Raw genomic sequence first — 23,606 nt, forward strand, 5'->3', positions numbered from 1 at the left:
TGTTACAACCATTTTCCTCAACGGCATGGGAATAAACGGAAGGACTTTTCTAAGGATTTTAATTGTGTAAAAGCAGGAGGAGGTTATACTATTTACCTGGTCAATAAGGGAGAGTTGGTCGTCAATGAGAATTCCAAGGTTTTTTACCTTCTTTACTGGCTGGGGGCAGAGTCCTGCTGCTTCCGGCCACCAATTTGAATTCCAAAGAGACATGTCTCCTCCAAACGTAACTACCTCCGTCTTCCCGGTATTCAATTTCAGGCAGTTATTTTGCATCCAGCAAATGATCTGGCTCATACAGAACTTAAAACGCTCAGCCACAGTCTCTGGATTTGTGGCTAAAGAGATAATAATCTGTGTGTCATCAGCATAGCAAACGGCCTTAAAGCCATGTGAGCGAATTAGTTTAGCCAGAGGAGAAACGTATATGTTGAACAGGGTAGGTGAAAGTGCCGATCCCTGAGGTACTTCACATGGCATTACAAAGTGAGAGGATGTATGCTCATCCAATATGTGAGTTGTAAACAAGCATTGCATACAGCTATGGATTATATAAAGGGTTTTTACTGTTACTGTTGAGAACCAAAACTGCATTTTTGTCTGTATATAGGTTTTCATATTGCACTTGAATGCCTTTAATAACGGGTACTACACGCAGATTTCCCTCTCCCAGCATGGGAAGGATGAAAGTCAAATCTGCCTCGCCAGGATTCAATTTGTCACCTGAGGTGCATTGAATATTTATAATATACTGTAATGATGTATGAAGGAATGTAGGACATCAGGCAGGGATACTTCAAGATGTGTGTTTATTAGCCACAGCTGCAGCAGTCCAGAGTAACCGTCACCTCTGGAATCTCTGAGCTACAAGCTCACACAGTACATTCCACATTCCAATGACATGTCACCATGATGGAATGAATGCAAGATCACAACACTATCTCCCTTGTTTACAATGAATGAAAACAGATAAACAGCGAATAAAATTTCATGGCATCAATACACCAAATCATAAACATACAGTAGATAACTTAATAAGAATGAACATCAATTGCAATATCTTAAAGGTTTGACAATATTTCGCCTATTACTCCTACGTACGGGTTCAGGATGAAAAGAACCCCTTGATTCTAACACATCAATATCAGAATAAGAAGATGAAGGAGAAACACAGGAGTGCAAGACCGGTTTGGATGGAAAAGAAGAATCATTAGGAAAAACAATGTGATTATGCACTTTCACCACTCTTCCCTTATTCCACCATTCATTCTTGCTAGTCCTCACTGCATTCCTAGTCACAACCTCAATTCTGACAGGAGGTCTAAATTTTGACATTCCCTTGGGAACGTGACTGGGATCCTTGATACGAACCCAGTCTCCAATCTGCAATTTGTCTTCTACAGGTTTGACTCTATGGGTAGTGTCAAAATGACCTTTCATTTTTCTCTGAAAATTTTCAACCTTTGGCCTCACGATTTGGTCCGTTTTTAACATATGATCATTTTTATGTTGACACTCTCTCAACCATGCAGGACACAGTCTAGAAGCAGGTGGGTGTCCTCTTAACATTTCAAATGGTGCAAAACCTGAAACAGGACAACATCTTTGTGACCACAGCATTTCCTCAATAGATTTACAGATATCAAGCTTATTCTGTATGGCCCATTGAATACACTCAACTAATGTGCGATTCATTTTTTCCACAAGACCATTTGCCTGTGGATGGTATAAAGCGACACACTTGTGTTTGATGGCATTGCAACCAAGAAAACTCTCCATTTCTTTAGATACAAATTGGACACCATTGTCCGATACAATTTCTTTGGGAAACCCTTCTCTTAAAAACAGATTTTTCAAAAACTTGATTACACTAACAGTTTTGGGTTCTTCTACGAACTCCACCTCCCACCATTTGCTGTAGTAATCTACAATTACGAATGCAAATCTTAACTTCCGTGGAAGGATGCCAAAAGGACCTATAAAATCTATGGCAAGCTTGGACCAAACTGTGTTGGGTAATTCGACGTGCTGTAAGGGAACCGCCTCTGTTTTAAGACTTTTGTTGCTAGAAGAACATAAAACACATCCTCGAACAGTGGCCACAATGGCAGAGTCCATTCCGGGCCACCAATAGCTATCCCTAATTTTCCTTTTTGTTATGGTTTGTCCCAGATGTCCCTCAAGACCATAAAGGATAATCCTTTCCCTCAAAGAAACGGGTGGAATGAATTTTTCTCCTCATACAAGCATCCCTATTTCTTCAATCGACAACTCATCTGCAACTTTTAAGTATGGTTGTAAATTTTGTGGCAGATGTTTTTCTTTAGGCCACCCACTCATGACATACTCCCTGACACTATCCAATTCCAAATCCTTTGAGGATTCATCCAACGATTCTTTTTAATTAAATGTGGTGTCATGACAAATATCGATACTAGCAATTAAACATTCTTCGTCATTTTCCTCACAGTTTTCATTGTAATCTGTAAAACTTAACAGTGAACGAGATAGCTATTCTGGGGGTGTGATCTCTTATAGTTGTTCCGCTTAAGATACTAACTAAAGGTTTGTGGTCAGTCTTAAGCAGAACTTTCCTTCCCCAAATAAAACACTTAAACCTTTCAACTGCCCAGCAACAACTCAAAAGCTCTTTTTCAATGACAGAGAAAATTTTCTCGTTAGACCTTAGAGATCTTGAAGCAAACCCAATTGTCACCTCATTTTTCCCATTCATCTGAGCAATGGTGGCACCCAGACCATCATTGCCTGCATCAACAGTAATTATACATTCATGTGACGGTTCAAAAGGTCCAAGAACTCCAGCTGAGACAATTTCTTCTTTCAACCCATCAAATTCAGCTTGACAACTTCCGTCCCATGAGAATTTTTTGTCCTTTTTCAATAATTCCCTTAGCATAACAGTTTTTGCCGAGAAATTCTTAATAAATTTTGAGTAAAACTCACAAAGCCCTAAAAATGAAGCTACATTCTCTTTAGACTTGGGGGTAGGTGCTTTGGTGATGGCATCAACCAAACCGGGTCTGGGTTCTACTCCTCTTTTTGAAATTAAATGTCCCAAATACTCTATTGTGTTCTTACTAAATTCACATTTCCCTCGATTAGCCACAACACCAATTCTTTTTTATCTTTCTAAAACAGCACACATCCATTTGTCATTAACATTTTGATTTTCACCAGCTTTAAGGATGTCATCTTGGAAGATCACTACCCCATCAATTCCCTTCAGCACATTCTCCAACACACGTTGAAAAACTGCAGCGGCCGATGCGAGGCCGAAAGGCATTCTTTTGAATTGGTAAGGACCTATTGGAGAAACAAAAGCAGTCAAATGTCGTGGTGATTCATCAAGCACAATTTGATGATATGCAGATGCTAGGTCAATTTTGGAAAAAAAATTAGCACCTGAGAATGTACTTATAATGTCGTCAATTCTGGGCAAAGGGTGGGAATCAACCCAAATCCCCTTGTTTAGGCTTCTTAAGTCAACACACACTCTCAATTGACCATTTTTTTTTCTCGCGATAACCAATGGACTTAACCATAATGATGACTCTATAGGTTCTATCACCCCATCATCGCACATTTTTTAAAGAATTTTTGCTAAATCTTCACGTACACTGAACGGTACATTTCTCAATTTATGTTTCACAGGTGTAGCATCCTCCTGGACCTTAATCCTATGTTTGAATCCATTGATTTTACCTAACCTGTCACCAAAAACTGTGGGATATTTTCCAGCCCAATTGTTACTGTTTTCACTATTTTTCTCATCTCCATCGGTTACTAATGAAACTTGAACATCTCTCCCAGGTCTAAGCGTCATACCGAAAAGGCCTTGGTGATACCACCCAAGATTATTTAACCCTTTCTTTGCCACATATACTTTTCCAAAGATGCTACGATCCTTGAATTTAAGTTCACACTCAAAATATCCTGACAATTCTATTTTTCTTCCATCGTATGTAACTGGATTCCTATCTGGAAGAAACAACCTGCATTTACCCCATATTTCATCAAACAGCTCATCAGTTACCATTGTCATTCTAGCACCCAAATCAATAAGAAGTCTGATATCTTTACCATCTACCACAATGTTTCATACGGGTCTACACAATCAGACTCATCGTCCTGTACGACCACAATCATGTCTCTGACACCTCTAGAGCAATTTTGTTCTTCCTCTGAGCTATCATATACCTCTCCATCTTGTACGTAATTAATTCTATCTTTGGGTGTCTGACAAACCTTACCGAAATGCCCAATTTTGTTGCATATTTTACATTTTACGTTTTTTGCTGGACACGGTCTCCCGTTAAGTCCATGCCTCGAATTTCCACATCTAAAACAAACATTCTTTTGAGAGAATTTTTTTTTTATACTCTCTTTTTTTTGTTAATTTTTTCCCAGTAATATGTTGTTTTGAAACTGTGCTTTCATTCACATGTGCCTTTGCAACAGTACTTTCATTCACCACAAACACACCACTGGTTTCTTTACGTGTAAGGTCTCTAAGAGCTTTTCTTGAGACCTCAATCCCTTTTACTATATCAATTGTTTCAATCAAATTGGGATTTCGCATTGTGAGCAGTTTTTCTTGTACTTTTTTGTCAAAACAACGTACTACTATTTGATCGCGTATGAGTTGGTCTGTAAAATTTTCAACTTCACATTCTGCAGCCAACATGCGTAAAACAGCAACATAAGTATCTATGGATTCATCCTGCAATTGCTCTCTTGTAAAAAACGTATGTCTATTTACAATTAGACTCGGTTGAACATCAAACTGCTTTTCCAATTTTTTCACTGCTAATTGAAATTCGTTTAAGTCTTCTTGGTCATGGGGAATGACATACGGTGGAAGATGTTCATATATAGATTGACCTTCGAAGCCCAGATTGTGTTCTAGCAAAAACCTTTTCCACTCTGGTCGATATCTATTTCCACCAATTGCCCCTAAATATTTCGTGAAGGCTCTATACCAATTTCTCCAAGACACAGGGGGATCACCCGGTGTTTGGAGAAATGGTGGAGGAACACCAACATTCTGCATATTTGCCATGACGCTTAAACTTTAAAGAAACAGGTTTCCCAAACTAATGCTATATATTTTCCTATACTGAAAAATGTACTTATCACCACAAATTATTAACTGAAAACAACATATACCTTCCAAGGCGCTCTGACATTCATGCAATCACCTTCTTTACTGACAAATATAATCGCTGAAAATCAAACGACTATATGTTCAAACATAAATACAGCTTATTAACTAACCACTATGCTGGGACAATTTGGCCCTGAAACTGTTTGTAGGGGACTCAGGCCCCTTCCAGCCCCCTTAGTGAACGTAAATGAGCTCGCCTAAATGGCTGATCAGCTCAACAGCAGCAGAGGTAATGCTTTGACTTTAAAAGTGCTGCAGATATGCACTTTATTCTGACACAACACATTTGTCTCTCCTTTGCACAGAGACGTTTCCATTCTTCAGAGGAGAAAATGTATAAGTGCCGGTACTTAGTAGATGTGAGTGCCGACACCTTTAAGGCACTGTTCCCTACTAATAAGGTATACAAAGATAGAAAAGCCATGTTAAACATGATCTAAGGCGATTTTAAAAGATACTCTATGTCAATATAATTCCTGCCTTTCACAGAACCTTTAAACAATAAATCCCATTCCAACCCTCCCACATATCATTGATCTTTAACCCCTTGGGTGCGACGGACGGCCTGGGGCTGTCCGACGCACCAATGCTCATGTGCGTAGGACGGCCCCCGGCCGTCTGATCACATGGCACTGGGAATCCCTCTGGTGCAGGCATCAGAATGATTCCCTTTACCCCCCAACAGCCTCGGGAGCAGAAGAAGAGCTTCCCCAGCTCCTGAGGCTGTTTCTTTGGTGTTGGAAGGCGGACCCCGAGGAGTCGGCGAGACCACCAAGGGGGGGGGCCCTCACGCTGTATGAAGTAGCCGAGCGCTGCCGAGAAGCCTCCTGAGAGATCCTTCTCCTATTACGTACTGGCACAGTAATACCACCACACCGGACTCAAGGGGGTTGTCTCAAGACAAGCAATTCTTTATCATCAATAGAAGGTTACGCTCTCAATATTTACATGCAGGGATCGAGGGATCCACAAAAAGTCTCAATGTCTCTTTGGAAGGGTAGGGGTAGCGGGACAGTCTTTGGCAGGAATGTGGTACGAGGGTACCTGGGGCCCAGTTCTTATCCTCACGCTGGAGGACCTCCGATCTCGGAGGGGTCGAGCCGCGACGGCGTCAGCAGGGCTCTGGCGCACAGTTCGGGGAGAGCCGCGATTCAATCAGCAGGGCTCTCAAGATGGTCTCTGTTCAGCTCGAGCCGCGACGTCGTCAGCAGGGCTCCGAGGAAGGTTCCAGCGAGGTTGGGCCGCGACAGCGTCAGCAGGGCTCCGATGTTCCAGGTGGCTTTAAAGGGTTCACAAGAGGGAGCCGCGACGCAGTCCGCAGGGCTCGTGATGGCTTCGGCAAGAGTTCGTCTCCGTAGGGTCAGCCGCGATTCAATCAGCAGGGCTCTCGACTCCGGGATACAACTGTCGATCTGTGGCGGGGTCACCCCAGATATAGGACTGGAGCCCTTTGATGTCCGGACCCAGGCGCCCGAGGGGGGGCGGAGAGGCCGGGTGGAGGTGGCCAGACGCCCAGCAGGAGTGGCGCCAGGCCCGAGAGAGTTGCAGGCCGATCACACCTAGGGATGGGAGGGCAGTTGGGGGTCCCATCGATACTGCCCTCCGCCGGGGGCGATGAATGGTCCCTGCGGCGCCCCCTGGCCAGTTCGTGGTGCCTGGATGTCGGGGCTTCGCTGGGGTCAAGGCCGGGTTGAGCAGGGACGCGCTGGCTGGTGCAGAGTGTGACGTGGATGCCAACAAGATGGCGGAGCCACGAGGAGGATGCGACCGCGTGCCGCTCCGGGTGAAGGGCCTTGGTGCAGTTCAGACGGGGGGCCCGTGAAGGCCGGGACGGGGAACGGGCACAATCCGTAGGGTTAGGGACCACGCCACGAGGCCAGGTCCAACAGGCGTCCCCCCCAGCCGAAGGCATGGAGAGTCACCCATCTCCTTGGGGATTCTCCTCGTCAAGGCGGAAGAAGCGGGACAGGCCGTCGGCGTTGGCGTGGTCATTGCCGGGCCGGTGTTCAACGTCAAAGTCCATCCCTTGTAGCGAGATGGACCATCGCAGCAGCTTGGGGTTCTCGCCCCGCATTCGCATTAACCATTGCAAGGGCCTGTGGTCGGTTTGGACCCGGAAGTGGGCGCCAAAGAAGTAGGGCCGGAGCTTCTTGAGGGCCCACACCACAGCGAAGGCCTCGCGCTCAATAGTGCTCCAGCGTTGCTCCCGGGGCAGTAGTCGCCGGCTGATGAAGGCCACTGGTCTGTCGAGCCCCCTTTCGTCAGTTTGGGAGAGGACGGCCCCGATCCCATACTCGGAGGCGTCCGTCTGTACCACGAACTCCTTCTGGTAGTCCGGGGCTTGCAGCACCGGAGCAGTACACATGGCCGTTTTGAGGGTGTCGAAGGCTGTTTGGCAGCGGGGCGTCCAGTGTACCTTCTTGGGCTGTTTCTTGGACGTTAACTCTGTGAGGGGGCCAACAATGCTCCCATAGTCCCGGATAAACCGCCGGTAGTATCCGGTGAGGCCCAGGAAGGCCCGGACAGCGGTCTGGGTAGTGGGGGGTTCCCAGGTCTGGATGGCATCTATCTTTGCTGGGAGGGGGGCCACCTGCCCGCTCCCCACTTGATGGCCCAGGTAGGTCACGGATCCGTGGCCGATTTGGCATTTGCTGGCCTTGATTGTGAGCCCGGCCCGCTGGAGGGCGGCCAGGACGGCCTCCAGGTGGAGGAGGTGCTCGGCCCAGTGGTTGCTGTACACGGCAATGTCGTCTAAGTAGGCCGCGCTGAAGGCCTCAAGCCCGGCCAAAACCTTGTTCACCAGTCTTTGGAAGGTGGCCGGGGCGTTCTTCATTCCGAAGGGCATCACCCGAAAGTGGTAATGCCCATCCGGAGTAGAAAAGGCGGATCTTTCTTGGGCACCGGGGGTGAGCTGGATTTGCCAGTACCCGGCGGTGAGGTCCAGCGTGCTCAAGTAGCGGGCGGCCCCTAGGCGGTCGATCAGTTCGTCGGCCCGGGGTATCGGATGTGCGTCTGTCTTTGTTACTACATTCAGGGCTCGGTAGTCCACGCAGAATCGCAACTCCGGGGGGTGACCGGGAGCTGCGGCCTTGGGCACCAGGACGACAGGGCTGGCCCACGGGCTGTCGGAAGGCTCGATGACCCCCAGGGCCAGCATCTTTGCTACTTCGGCCTGGATGCAGGCCCGCACTCGGTCAGGCACCCGGTAGGCTCTGTGTCGTATGGGGGGGCTCTCCCCGGTGTCGACGTCGTGGACGCACCAGTGGGTCACCCCCGGGGTGAGAGAGAAGAGGGCGGCGTAGTCCCGCAGTAATCGCTGGCAGTCGTTGCGCTGCTCCCGGGTCAGGGACGAGGCGAGTTGGACCCCTTCGATCGATCCATCGTGACTGTTCGATTGCAAGAGGTCGGGTAAGGGCTCAGAGTCGTCCTCGCTCCCCTCGTCGGTCGCCAGCAGCAGGCTCAGTTCGGTCCGGGCGAAGTGGGGTTTTAGTCTGTTCGCATGTAGGACCCGGAGGGGGTTCCGGGGGGACTCCAGATCGACCAGGTAGGTGACGGGACTTTTCTTCTCCACCACCTTGAAGGGCCCGGTCCACTTGTCCTGGAGGGCGCCGGGTTCGACCGGGGCCATGACCCATACTTTCTGACCTGGCTCGAATTCTATGGTGGAGGCGTTTCGATCGTACCACCGCTTCATGTCCTCCTGGCTGGCCTCGAGGTTGGCTTCGGCCATGGCTCGGAACTTGCGGGTCTGGTTTCGGAGGGTCAGGAGGTATCGGTAGACGTCAGGAGGGGCGCCTTGGGGCTTCATCTCCCAGCCCTCCTTGACCAGGCTGAGTGGTCCGCGGACCGGGTGCCCATACAATAGTTCAAACGGGCTGAACCCCAGGGACTTCTGCGGGACCTCCCGATAGGCAAACAGGAGGCAGGGCAGCAGGACATCCCATTTCCGCCGGAGGGGTCCTTCCAAGCCCTGGATCATCCCTTTCAATGTTCGGTTGAACCGCTCAACCAGCCCGTTCCCCTGAGGGTGATATGGGGTCGTGAACTTGTATGTGACCCCGCACTGTTGCCATAGGGACCGCATGTACTTGGAGATAAAGTTCGTGCCACGGTCGCTCACCACTTCGCTGGGGAATCCCACTCGGGAGAAGATCCCCATCAAGGCCCGGCCTACCACAGGGGCCGTTATAGTTCTGAGCGGGACCGCCTCCGGGTACCTGGTGGCGTGGTCGACGAGGACCAGGATGAAGCGGTGGCCCAGGGCGGTTTGGGGGTCCAGGGGTCCCACAATGTCGATTCCGACTCGTTCAAACGGGGTACTGACGGCGGGAAAGGGCTGGAGGGGGGCCTTGACCCGACCCCCCGTCTTTCCGCTGGCTTGGCAGGTCTGGCAGGACCGGCAGTGGTTGTCCACATCTCTCCGCATCCGAGGCCAGTAGAAGTGGGTCACCAGACGACTGTACGTTTTATCCTGCCCCAAGTGTCCGGCGAGGGGCACATCATGGGCCAGGTTGAGAAGGAACTCCCGGAAGCGGAGGGGGACCACCAACACGCGGCTGGCCCCGAGTTCTGCCACTTTCTGTTCACTGTACAACAGGCCCTCGGCCCAGTAGATCCAGTGGGTGCCGGTCTGGTCACCGTTGGCTTGCGCGGTTGCCTGCTGTCGGACCCCTTCGAGAGAGGGACAGGATTGTTGCTCTTGCTGGAACTGCTCTCGGGTGGGGCCCCCTTCATGTTGCCATTGCGTCAGTTCTGGTAGGGCGCTCGGAGAAGTCATCCCTTCAGGGGAGGATTCGCTGGGCCCGGGGCTGGTATCCGCCGCCTCCTCGCTGCTGGCGGGAGGGGGTGTGAGCCCCTCGGGTTGGGCCGTCCTGGAGGTCGAGGAGGAGCGGGGGCCTGGGCGGTCATGGACCGGGTGATGGCGCAGGCCCAATCAGCCAGTCCCAACATTCGGAGGTGCTCTCGTCGTTCTACTTGAGCCCAGGGGGAACTCTCCAAGTCGTTCCCCAGGAGGCAGTCGACCGGGGCGTCGTCGCGCACCGTCACCTTCAGCAGGCCCGTCACCCCTCCCCACTCGAAGGGGACCAGGGCCATCTGGCATAGGCTTTCGCTGTTGTCGGCCGTCCGCACAGGGCACAGTACATTCGGCAGAATCTGTTCCGGGGTCACCAGGTGGCAGCGGACAGCGGTGATACTGGCGCCGGTGTCGCGGAGGGCTTCGGCCCGTTGTCCGTTGACCGTGACCTGCTGCCGGTACTTCTGGGTGTTGGTTGGGATGGGGGTGCAGGGTACCATCTCTCGGCTACCCAGGCAGACCAGGGACATGGCTGCCGGCTCCCACTCAGTGTCTCCTTGGTCGAGGGCCTCTTCTTCCCCCTCTCCCCCCAAGGCGGCGGCTGTCAGCTGCCGGGGCGGGGGCCCGCCGGCCCCATTTCTTCGGTTCAGGGGGCAGGCCGGGTCGCTGGCAAAGTGTCCGGTTTGTTGGCAGCCATAGCAGGTCACGGGTGGCCGTGGTCCGGGTCGGGCCGGGCCCACCCTTCGCGCTAGGCTCGGGGAGAGATGGGGCTGCGGTGGCCCTCGAGGGGGGCTCCTGGGGGCCCCAGCGGGAGGGTCTCGGTTCCTGTTCGGCCCTCCCCCCCCACCGCGCTGGCGTGGGGGTCCGTTGGGGTTCCTCTGGTACTCCCCCATTGAGCTCCGGGGGACCCGGGAGTTGACCCATCGATCGGCCTCGACGGCAAGTTTTCGCGGGTCGGTCATTTTGCTGTCGAGGAGGTGCTGTCTCAGTTCCACGAAGCAATTATTGGAAAGGTGTTCCCAGACGATGAGGTCGACCAGTTGTCCGTAGGTGGTTACTTTGCTGCCCTTGATCCACCCTTCTAGGGCCCGACTGAAAAAGTCCACATACTCCACCCATGTGGTACCCGGGATTTTCTTGCAGTCTCGGAACCGCTGGCGGTACATCTCCGCTGTTAGCCCGTATCGGGTGAGCAGGGCCTCCTTCATGTGATCGTAGGAGGTCATCACCTCCTCCGGCAGCTGGAGCAGCGTGTCTCGACCCTCACTGAGGAACCGCCCCCACAGGCCCGCGCCCCAGTCTTTTCGGGGCACCCGATGGGAGGCCATGGCCACCTCGTAGGCCTTGAACCACTGTTGGATATCGTCATTCTTGTAATACTCCTTGACGACTTCCTTCGGGATATGCACCTTGGTCTCGTGGGGCGGTAGGGTGTCTCTGGTACTGGGGGTGTTGGTCCCTCCGTTCTTGGCCTTGATCTCGAGCTCCTTGAGACTGCGCTCGTGCTCAAGAGTTAGTTTCTTTTCCTCCAGCTCCCGGTGTCGTCTCTTCTCTTCTATTTCTTCTTGAAGGCGTAGCTGCTCGAGGGCCAGTTTCTTTTCTGCCAGCTGGAGTTCGCCGTCCAGCCGCAGGCGGGCGAGCTCTAGTTCGTGGCTTCGGACCTTTTCCCGCTCTAGTATTTCTTCCTCGGAGAGGCCGGTTTCTAGGCTCTTTCTTCCTCCGGTTGCCGGGGTCAGTGCGGTTGCTGTGGTCTCCGTCAGGGGCAAGGGCCCTTCTTCCTGGGAGGGGCCTGCCCTAGCCTCCAACCATGCCCTCAGAGCTTTCTGCATCTCTTCCTTGGTACCGAGGCTGGTGGTTGCAATGCCTTTGTCTCTGCAGAACTGTTTTAATTCTTTGTGCGTATATTCTTCCAGCCGTTCGGGCTGGAACTCCATTGTCGCGTTGTTTTCCTGGCTGCTCATGATTACTGTTCGTTTGGATGGGTAGCTAGTGGGTACTGGCTGGTACGTACTGCGTTCGGCTCGGATCCCGTCGCTGGCCACCAAATGTTGGAAGGCGGACCCCGAGGAGTCGGCGAGACCACCAAGGGGGGGGGCCCTCACGCTGTATGAAGTAGCCGAGCGCTGCCGAGAAGCCTCCTGAGAGATCCTTCTCCTATTACGTACTGGCACAGTAATACCACCACACCGGACTCAAGGGGGTTGTCTCAAGACAAGCAATTCTTTATCATCAATAGAAGGTTACGCTCTCAATATTTACATGCAGGGATCGAGGGATCCACAAAAAGTCTCAATGTCTCTTTGGAAGGGTAGGGGTAGCGGGACAGTCTTTGGCAGGAATGTGGTACGAGGGTACCTGGGGCCCAGTTCTTATCCTCACGCTGGAGGACCTCCGATCTCGGAGGGGTCGAGCCGCGACGGCGTCAGCAGGGCTCTGGCGCACAGTTCGGGGAGAGCCGCGATTCAATCAGCAGGGCTCTCAAGATGGTCTCTGTTCAGCTCGAGCCGCGACGTCGTCAGCAGGGCTCCGAGGAAGGTTCCAGCGAGGTTGGGCCGCGACAGCGTCAGCAGGGCTCCGATGTTCCAGGTGGCTTTAAAGGGTTCACAAGAGGGAGCCGCGACGCAGTCCGCAGGGCTCGTGATGGCTTCGGCAAGAGTTCGTCTCCGTAGGGTCAGCCGCGATTCAATCAGCAGGGCTCTCGACTCCGGGATACAACTGTCGATCTGTGGCGGGGTCACCCCAGATATAGGACTGGAGCCCTTTGATGTCCGGACCCAGGCGCCCGAGGGGGGGCGGAGAGGCCGGGTGGAGGTGGCCAGACGCCCAGCAGGAGTGGCGCCAGGCCCGAGAGAGTTGCAGGCCGATCACACCTAGGGATGGGAGGGCAGTTGGGGGTCCCATCGATACTGCCCTCCGCCGGGGGCGATGAATGGTCCCTGCGGCGCCCCCTGGCCAGTTCGTGGTGCCTGGATGTCGGGGCTTCGCTGGGGTCAAGGCCGGGTTGAGCAGGGACGCGCTGGCTGGTGCAGAGTGTGACGTGGATGCCAACAAGATGGCGGAGCCACGAGGAGGATGCGACCGCGTGCCGCTCCGGGTGAAGGGCCTTGGTGCAGTTCAGACGGGGGGCCCGTGAAGGCCGGGACGGGGAACGGGCACAATCCGTAGGGTTAGGGACCACGCCACGAGGCCAGGTCCAACATTTGGTTTCCCTAAAATGGCGATCAGAGCGCATGTCGCGCTGACGTCATTTCAGTGAAACCAAAACTGAAATGAGCCTTGAGGCTCATTTCTGTTTCACTTTCTACATGCTCAGGGGGCTATCTCAGCCCCCCGAGCACGTAGAAAGACGGGAGAGGTATCATTGGAAAGGGGAGAATGTCCCTAGTGGATCCCTGTTTGGGGGTTGCCCCAGCGGAGTGATCCCCAATCAGGGATCCACCCACTAGGCACCAGGGAGGGTGGAGGAACCCCTGGGCAAGAGCCTTTGCTCCCCCCATACATTTTGGGCTAAATTCAGTCTTTCTGCCCCCCTGGGGGGCAGAAAGACCAATAGAACCAGAGAATTCTTTTTGCCACATAAATTAGTGATGGGGTACTGCCCAATATGGGCACGCTGATGCCCCCATCCCCCCTGCACAATTAGAGTCTTTTTCGCCCCCGGGAGGGCAGAAACCGCCTAGATGCCAGGGGTTATTTTTTACGTTTGATTTTGGGGTGGGGGCTGCCCAAGATGGGCATGCCAATGCCCCCACCCCTCACCCCACAAAATTCCAGTCTTTCTGCTCCGGGGGGCAGAAAGCCCAATAGAAACCAGGGATTTAATTTAATATGTAAATTAGGGGTGGGAGCTGCCCAATATGGACACGCCAAAGCCACCCTCCCCCTGCACAATAACGGTCTTTCTGCCCCCATGGGTGCAAATGGGGGCAGTAGCCTTAAGCAGGCATCCACCCACTAGGCACAAGGGAAGGGGAGTAGCCCCTTGGGCAAGGGCCTTTGCTCCCCCCATAAAGTTTGGGCTAAATTCAGTCTTTCTTTTTCCCCCCCGGGGGGCAGAAAGCAAACTAGAACCAGGGAATTCTTTTTACCACATAAATTAGGGGTTAGGGCTGCCCAATATGGGCATGCCAATGCCCCATCCCCCCAGTATTATTAGAGTCTTTCTGCCCCCCCTGGGGTGCAGATGGGGGCAGTAACCCCCATCTGACCCCTCGGGGGGCATAAAGCCCACTAGACGACAGTTTTTTTTTTTACAATTAATTTAGGGGTGGGGGCTGCCCAAGATGGGCATGCAATTGCCCCCACCCCTTCCCCCACGAATTCCAGTCTTCTGTCCCCCCGGGGGCATTAGCCCCCAATCTGCCCCCCATGGGGGTAGAAAGCACCCTAGACACCAGGGATTATTTTTTTATAGGCGCGGGGTTGGGGTTGCCCAGAATGGGCATGCAAATGCCCCCACTCAACCCCCCAACCCCCAAAGAGTGTTGGGCTGTAGATTTTGAACCCTAGCTCTGCCGGCACCTAGGGAAACCTAGCAAACCTATACATTTTTTTAAACTAGACACCCAGGGAAAGCCAGGTGACTTGTCTTGCTCTCACCAGGTTCTGTTACCCAGAATCCCTTGCAAACCTCAAAATTAAAAAAATTAAAAAACACATTTTCCTCACATTTCTGTGGTGGAAAGTTCTGGATTCTGCCTGGATCCACAAAATTCCACACACCCCAAATTCCCCAAAGTCTTCCAAGAAAGATGGCACCTCACTTGTGTGGGTAGGCCTAGTTCCCCTGACAGGAAACAGCCCAAAACGCAAAGTGGACAAACCACATTTTCACAGTCACTAGACACCTAGGGGAATGCAGGATGGGGTGACTTGTCTGGCCTTCACCAGGTTCTGTTTCCCAGAATCCCTTGCAAACCTCAAAATGTATAAAAAAGAAAAGAAAAAAAAGAATTCTCACATTTCTGTGGTGGAAAGTTCTGGAATCTCTGTGAATCCACAAAATTCCACTCACCCCGCATTTCCCAACTTCTTCCGAGAAAAATAGTAACTTACGTGTGTGGGTAAGTCAAGTACCCGCAACAGTGATGGGCCCAAAATCTAATGAGGCAACATCAAAAATACCTATCTCAAAACAACCTGGTTTTGCAAGGGGGGGTCCCATGAGTTTTTGGCCCCGGTGTCAGCGGCCATCAGGGGAAACCCACCAAACCCACACATTTCTGAAAACTATACACCCGGGGGAGTCCAACAAGGTATGGCTCGCGTGGGTTCCCCAACATTTCCCTACTCAGAATCCCCTGCAATCTCAAATTTAGCTGAAAAAATCTCTTTTTTCCAAATTTCTGTGTGGGAAAGTTCTGGAATATGCGTGGATCTACAAATTTCCTACCACCCAGTGTTTCCCCAGGTCTCCCGATAAAAATGGTATGTCACTCACGTGGGTGGGTCAAGTACCTGCGACAGGCACTGGCCCAAAACCTTTTGAAGTGACATCAAAATTACCAATCTCAAAACAACCTGGTTTCGCAAGGGGGTCCCAGGAGTTTTTGGCCCCGGGCTCGGTGGCCATCTAGGGAAACCTACCAAACCCACACATTTCTGAAAACTAGACACCCGGGGGAGTACAGCAAGGTATGTTTTGCGTGGGTCCCCCAACATTTCCCTACCCAGAATCCCCTAGGAAGCATCTGCGTTTTTGGTCTCGGGGTCGGCATCCATCTAGGGAAACCTACCAAGACCCAAACAGAATGCTCCTTTTTGAAAAACTGCAGAGCAGCCTCAACAAGGAGATGGGCCCTCACTGCCCTGTAATTTCTGCAAAGCACGTAAGTGCTCTCCTCGCTTCTTAAAGACAAAGGGGGCATATTGGCTGCTGGATGACAACCACCATTACCCTTAACAAGCAATGACTCTGTAACCCATCCTATTCGCTTTCCATAGAGAAAGATGGACCAGGTGAAGCTACTGAATCCCTGTTTTTTTTAAAAGATCGGTTTTATTGGCATTTGGAGAATAGTAAAATGTCCACATTAATTACAGTTTCATGTCCGTAGCAGGGATGTCATTGCAGACATCATTTCTAACATTTCTCTTACTGTGATATTATTTATATACCTCTGAGTCAAGATATCAGCCCACTGCATGAGTGAGATCATGATTGTTGATTCCAACGTGATCATCGCCTCTGGCTTTATGTTAACAATAAATTAACCTCTCGCTGTGGCAGCGTGTGTGAGAGTGAATGGCTGGGTTTGTTTTCATCCCTAAAAAACACACATACCTATGTTTTTGGGTGCATATGTGACTGCCATACAATAGTTCAGAAAAATTTAAAGTAAAAAAGGAAACAAGAAGGTAAACTAACTCAGTGCATCCATAAATGTGATGCACAACTAACAACTGCACGCCTACCAGGGTTCTTCAGTCATTATCATTAACAAAGGCAGTGTGAGTAGCACTACTAATAGGTTGGGGGGCTCCAGAGTGGGGGAGAAAGAAGAGGGGAATGCCAAGAGAGCCCCATATATTTAGGAGCAGGGACCAGCAACACACATATCCATGGAGGCATCCTAGTAGCTGCCTGATATAGGGGGGCTAACAAAGTCCGTTTACCCGGGGCTAAATCTTGCCCAAGCACCACTCTAGTCAGCTAGTTATTCGGGGTGGTGTGCCTCTCCTGGACTCTCATAGTCAGTCATGCTTGTTTGTGACTCTTGATCCGGTGTGCTGCATGTGTCCCATGCTTGCAGTATGTCCGCTCACGGCTCAGCCAAAGACTTGCGCCTCTTCGAAATCTTATCTTCCCAGATCAAGGCCTTCTCCTGTGCTCTAACCCAACAGGATACATCAGTTTCAAAATCTACAATGAATAGACTCAGCTTTGCCTTCCCCCTAAGGCTATTCATCTCTTAGCCAAGAGGAAATCCAAGTCTACAAACCTGTGATCCATTTTTTGGGGTTTTGGTCTTGGGAAGAGTCCCAGAAAGCACACCTCCGGGGAGTATACTAGTTTGCACCCCAAGACCCTGTTGACAGTGTCTACTGCCCAGGGCAAGACCATACCATATGGTCAAAGTTGGCATCGAGTAATGAACTTCTGGCGCAGGCCTGATCGCTCCTGCTATATACTACATTCAACCTGTGGGGGGTAAGATATGTTCTATGCAGGATATTGAATTGTAGGAGCTTAAAAGCCGCATTTCTAGACACTTTTTTGGGCTTCCCAGGACCGTATTCCACTCCTTCTCAGTCAGCTGTCTAATTATGGTGCCCTCTCATCTCTCCTTCACTCGAGGCCAAGGCCGGGTAGTCGTTTCCATTATTGCTAGGTAGAGCCATTTTACCAGGAGTCCCGCCATACCCAAAGTTACCATTGCATGAAGGGCCGCATGATTGGCAGGTTCCATAGTGTCTCCTCCCCAAAGCTCAGCCAGTGCTCCCCGTATATTATGATAGTTCAAAGACTGTCCCTGTGGTAAGTCATGATAGTCCAGGAAGTCATATAGCGGGAGTAGCGTACCATCTCGATAGCAATCCCCAACCGTTAGCACTCCTGCCTCCTCCCAGCCCTGCCACTGCCGCTGCGCGAGAGGGGGACCCGCGGGAGTCCTGTACGAGGAATACTTGGTGCATAAGGCGACCTGTCTTTGGATCTTGCCATGCCTCTATCACAACATGTCATTGCCACTGAGAGCAAAGCCCACATATGTTTGATCTTCTGGCGACGGTTAAGCAGTCTGAGAAGGAAAGCCATTTTTGAAGAACGAGCCAGCAGATTCGGAGCCTTGTGTTTCAGAAGAATGTGGACACAAAGCAGTCTAAAGGGCAGTTCACAGTCGTAACTTCTATTCTGTGCCCATGTTTGGATCACAGGGGTCTGAAACACAATTTCAGAAGGTCACAAGCACATAAAGATGAGTATTTTCAAATGGATGCAGAACACAGACCTATTTACTACAAAAAAAGCACAAGGAAACTGAAAGGCAGCGAAAACGTTACAAGAAGAAGAGGCGTTCAATACTTTGTGTGCACTCCTGCCAGAATAGCAAAATTGACGCGCGTACACACAGTAACAAAGTAGCTTATTGATCTTCTTGAAATGTGTCACCGAATAGCACGGGGGGAGGAAAGATGGTACCGGTCTAATGTTACATTTCAGCTGTTAAGAGTTGGATAAAAGTGACAGTAGTTAGTTATAGTAGAAAAGAAACGCTGTGTGCTGGAGTGCCAGATGGAGATGGCTGAGCAGGTGCGGGTGGGCTTCGGCATCATGGCTGCCAAACTGGACGCCATCCTTGGGTGTCTATGTCCACCCCATGGTCTTCAACAAGCCCTGACTGACATCGCTGGAGTTGTGACGCATAGAAAAGAACAACTGTCCGCTCAGAGTGGCTCCAGCGATGCCAGCCACGGCTGGCACACATACGGAGGCTCATGGAGGACATGGTGCGGATGGAGGCGGAAAGGATGGCAGCCACCGCTGTGCATCATCGAAATGAAGCTGGGATCTATCATGCCCTACAGACCTCCACCATGGCATTGCTGCCACAAGGCGTGGCGCCGATGAATGCTGCTGCCCCCACACAATCCACATCCCCACCCCCTGGTGTGTCAGTGCCTTCCAGTGCGGCAGGCGTATCCACTGAGGCCCTGATGTGTCAGTGGCACACAGTGTGGCAGCTGGTTCTGCAACACCCACAGGTGGGGCAGGGCACACACCCGGGGATGAGGACGTGGATGGGACTGTGGTCAGAAGGACTGCTCACTGGCATTCATTACCGCCACCTGGCCTGTTTCTGCTTGGCCCCGCACATGGCCTCATGACCTTCCACTGACCCATGATACACTCCGATGCACTCACCTTGGACAGCGACATGGACTGCCAGTTCCGGATTGATGACCAGTGACACGGCAACCGGCCTGTGGACTGTACCCTTTCCTTCAGCAGGACTTGTCATCCGCAGTTGGACTCTGGCTGGCCCTCCACGGGCCCATATTGTGTAGTGTGCTGGGAATTGCCCTGAACCTCTCTAGCTGCAGAACTGCACTGGATGTGCAAATAAACATCCATTGACGCACTGCCGTGTCATGTCTTTCATCAGTCATGTGTGAATGTGTGGATGAATGTAGGGACAATGATTACCCTTGCGTCAATGATGCTCATCCTGTGGGATGCCAGTCAGAGGGTGCTACATTGCATTTAGTGTACCGGGTCCCGTGGACACTACAAAAGGGACACATGCATCAGTCACTTCCTGGTCCTGACATGGACTGAACCACACCCAGTGCCTACTTGTCATTGCAGCAAGCCCTGCGCTGGTCCGGCTCAGAGGGGGCCCCTCATTGCTCCCCACAGCAGGCGAACTCGCTGGTGGTGTGCAGGTCAGCATGTCACAGCCACTCCCTGAGGGCAGGTGTGATAAGTTGGCCTGATATATGCTGTCCACTAGTTATAGTGGGCACCTTGTATCAGTCCAAACAACCCCTTATGGTGAATTGGTCAAAGACAACCTTTATTGAAAGCTATCCTAGTGGTAGCTATGGAGAGCAGCCTTCAGGCTAAGTCTTGAAGGAATGTAAAGCAGCTTGTTTCACCAGTCTATAATCTCTTGAATGATCGAATGAAAAGACAACCACACCAGGTATATATTCAAAATATATGTAGTTAAGATAAAACACACCCCTCTAGACTCTTTATGAGACTGGAGTTCAAAGTACTTAAGTTACAAGTGATTAAGCATCAGTAAAAGCACAAATACACGTTTGGGCCCTAGGGGCATACCAAGCCATATACTTAAAAAGTTGTATAAGAACCACAACTGTAATAGGCACTAGGCCTATTGCCTCTAGAATCGCTGGGACCCCAAGGAACCACCGAAGGTAGTGACACAGGTGACCCGCGGTTCCTATTACTTTCTATGGGGAATGTCGCGGTTGGAAATTTAAAGCTCAGGGACACTACTAATCGAGTCAGGACCAAACCCTCTTGGACTTAGGTAGTTCTAGGGCTAGCACCCATGAGAGTACCGGAGTACTCGAGTTACCTCACCCAGGGAAGCCGGGTGCAGAGGTGTCTTTTGGTGTCGGGTCGCGTTGTCGATTTCAATGGAAGCCTGCAAAGAACTGCTGCTGCCGTGAAGAGGAGAAGTGTCCGAAGAGATCCAAGCCTGGATCTAGGAAGGAAGGAACCTGAAAGCAGAGGGGACAGAGTCTGGGTCACTTGCCAGTGACCTAGGGCAGGATGGACCAATGCCCGCAGATGTCGGGTGCTTCAAGTGAGTTGATGGGTGTCTTGACTCTTCAGCCACGAGGTCCAGGAGGCATCAACGAAGTTCACGAGCTGGATTCAAGCTGTCCCATGAAGACTATCTAGTGCTGCGATGTCGGCGACCAGAAAGGACTTGAACCTTCCTACAAAGTGGTTTATCCTGGTTTTGTCAGAAGTTGTCAAAGACCAGAATATTATAGCTCAACATCAGGCAGTTGTGGGGTGAGACGTCACAAAGCGGCTTGCAATCTGTGATGCGACGTGTCTTGAAGAGGTGATGCAGTCTGTCACGCACCAGCCGTTCAGGTGATTAACGATTGGTGAGTCATGTGATTACGCATGGGGGAAAGAAGTGGCCATGCAGGCTGTCATGGGAGTGGCTGTTGAACCCAAGTACACCTACCATCTGGCAACAGTGGAACCTCTGAAGTTTCATATCAAGCCCAGCAAAGAGGAGAGGGAACCTGTCGTACTTTGGTATTTGGGACCACGTAGAAGACAGGGCCCTACCCCTGTTTATTCATGTCTTAGCAAACCGCGATTGGTCAATGCGGTATTTACAAGCGCTTTGCATAACGTCCCATTGCCAAATGCACTATGTATACGTTATTATACATTGACTCCGTGGGTTCCATCTTGGAGTGGTGGCCATCTTATAAGTTGCCCTCACATAGACAAACACATTATAAGCAAGTACGGGCCTTTAGAATACATGTACTTTCTGCTTGACTTCTCCATGACCTGGGCAGCTGGTCTCCGCTGCCCCAGGTCAGTCCGGTCTCACGAGCTCCCCTTCCTCCGGCCACCTGTGATTAGCATCAGGGCTTGACACACCATAAAGTCCTTTCATCGCACACAAGCCTCCGGCTAATCACTTTCGCACCTGCTTGTTCCTGCTTTATGGCCTGTTTCTCAAAACAGGAGATGCTCATGTTTATTGGGGTCAGATGTGGGATCTGAGCCTTGCTGGGTAAATAATTGCGGGCTGGCTGAACTGAAATGTGAGATTGCAATCATGACTCTGCTTGTTCTTTGAAGTAAAATATGTGAATGACCAACTGCAAGAGAAGGGCGGTGTTGCCCAGAGCGTAATATGCATTATAAAAGAGAACACTGGTTTTTGTTCTGGAGACTGCCTCATTCAGTTGCTAAGGCTTCTGTGCGACGTAGTCTCACTCATTTAATGTTTAATAAAGATGTCTTTTTCATATTTCAGCTTCTTCTGCCAGTTTCTTTGTTGCATTACCATGAGAGCGTCTTTTATAATACTACAGCAACAGGATAACCCGAAGTCATAGGATGCTATCCCTGGCACCGCTGGGGTCCTAAAATCCCCGGTACTTCAGTTGGCGCCCGACAGCGTGGCATCAATACAAGTGACTATCTGGAGGAGCGATCTTGTCGGAGGACAGAGATCTACTGGGGAGAACAGGACAGAAATCCACTAAGCAGGTACCGAGGTTCTGGGGGATTCTTTGTCTCTGCGGCCCAGTATATCTCTGATCTTTCTGACTTTGACTCTCCAAAAGATGTCACTCCCGATTAGAACCCTTTTTGGCGTGAGTATTATAAAAGACGTTTTGTTATGAAGAACTTGACAGTTAGAATTTGGATAACCTTTTGATTAATAAAAGTAAGAGTTAAGTATAAATGGGTCGCTCCCAGTCCTTTGGTTCTTTGGGTCTTTAATTTGGTTATCGCAATTACCAAAGCCGAGGGGTTGGTTTCTTGGTTTCTGATTTGGTCATTGCAATTACCAAAACCGAGGGTCTCGCATATTTGCGAGTTTATTGGTAGAGATAAACCCTTGAAGTTTGGAGCTAGATTAGTGAGCTATAAGATGCCTGATCTTAGCAAATTTGGAAATGTAGCTTTTGGTTTGTATAAGTTTGGATATGCGAATTGCAATTTGTGTAGGCAGGTAATGAGGAGATATTTCTCCATTTGGTTTTGATTATAATACTTGCGTTTTCCGCAATATTTTTGGCATGCCTGTTTGTAAGCTCACATGGAAAAATGTGTTGCTTTTTGTTTTGAAAGGTACCATAGTGTGGGAAATATCTAAATAGGTTAGATTTAGAAACATATTTCTTCCTTGGTGATTTTGTATCCCCAGGGAATTAAAATATGACATAATACAAAACAAGGATCCTTCATTCTGCGCAGTTTCACGAATGAAGATATGCACAACGATTTTGTGTGGTGTTCTGCTAGGCAGAGCTAGTGAATTGAGTGCATTCACTACTTCTTGGACATGCATCTGTCTGTGGGGCTGTTCATGCAGCCTTTTGGAACACTATTGAAAAGCGTTGCTTGTAAATATGACCTACAACAGTATTTGCAAATGGTTTGTTTCAAGTATAGTCTGTGAGCTGTTCTTTCTTTCTGTCATGCGTATTGATTTGTAAGTCAACTGTGTGTTTAAATGTCTGTGGTTTTTTTCATTAGTGCAACTTCTGTAAGTAAATTGCGACGGCGCTATTTATGAAAAATGGCTAAAGCGCGCTGTATTGTCTGTTTGACCCCTTTCTGTTTATGTCTGAAATGAGCTCAATATGTGTTTGTGGGTCTTCTGATGTTTCCAGTCTGTTAAGTAGTTTGCTGGTTAATTAATATCAAGTAGAAACTTAAAACAAAAATCCAGAAATGAACAATGTGATGTGCTACAATAGCTATGTGTTGCTCTTTAATTTATAGAATGAGCAATTGTGCACATATACAAAACTGCAGTTAAATGCTTAAAGGATAAAATTAGAAACACATTCGATAGATATAAATCAGGCCCCAAAAACGAAATTATCTATTTTTGCAAGAGTAAATAAATTTACAGCATTTTCCTTAGATGCAGTTTATTAGATGTTCACAGGCAAACTTTTCAGCTGCAGTTAAACACGGGTGGAATTTTGTAGAACCGTCCTTTTAAATGAAAGTGGTGCAAAAATGTGGCGCGTTTCAAATTCGGCTTATGCGCTTAGGCTTGTGAGTAAACGTGCCCAAAATTATAGGCAAGGGATGCAGCTTGTTTTTTATACATGGGATTATCACAAAAACGAATAATTGGGATTTTTTTAAAAGAAAATTATTAATCATGGGAAAAATTATTTTAAAAAATAAGTGCTTTTCAAAATCGTTTTTTGATATTTATAAAGCTTAATGCTCATACTATGACCTCCTAGCATTAAAATTTGATTTAAGTTGTGTTGCATCACTAAAATGACAAGCATTCGCGCGTACAATTTTCCCTTGGCGCAGGCGCAAACAAGCTCATTTTTATAAAGTATAAGTTATTATTTCCAATGCCTGACTCATGGGTTATGTAATAGACATTCTGGTAATGCATATTATGCAAGAAAATT

The 23,606-nt window shown here is 49.8% G+C and overlaps 1 protein-coding gene across 2 annotated transcripts in view; it reads right to left on the reverse strand.

Annotated features, from left to right (window-relative positions):
* The window catches only part of LOC146829944 (nicotinamide N-methyltransferase-like), a 154,363-nt gene that overhangs the window by 98,978 nt on the left and 31,779 nt on the right, over positions 1-23,606 (reverse strand). The window contains exon 2 of one of the 2 annotated variants that reach the window (XM_085604207.1): positions 3,196-3,324. The exons of the other annotated variant lie outside the window; for it this stretch is intronic. Coding sequence (XP_085460333.1) covers positions 3,196-3,324 — 129 coding nt within the window. The remainder of the gene's footprint in view (positions 1-3,195; positions 3,325-23,606) is intronic. 2 annotated transcript variants of the gene reach the window in all.

Source organism: Triturus cristatus, chromosome 5_1 (assembly GCF_964204655.1).
Source record: "Triturus cristatus chromosome 5_1, aTriCri1.1, whole genome shotgun sequence".
NCBI classification, from domain to species: Eukaryota; Metazoa; Chordata; class Amphibia; order Caudata; family Salamandridae; genus Triturus; species Triturus cristatus.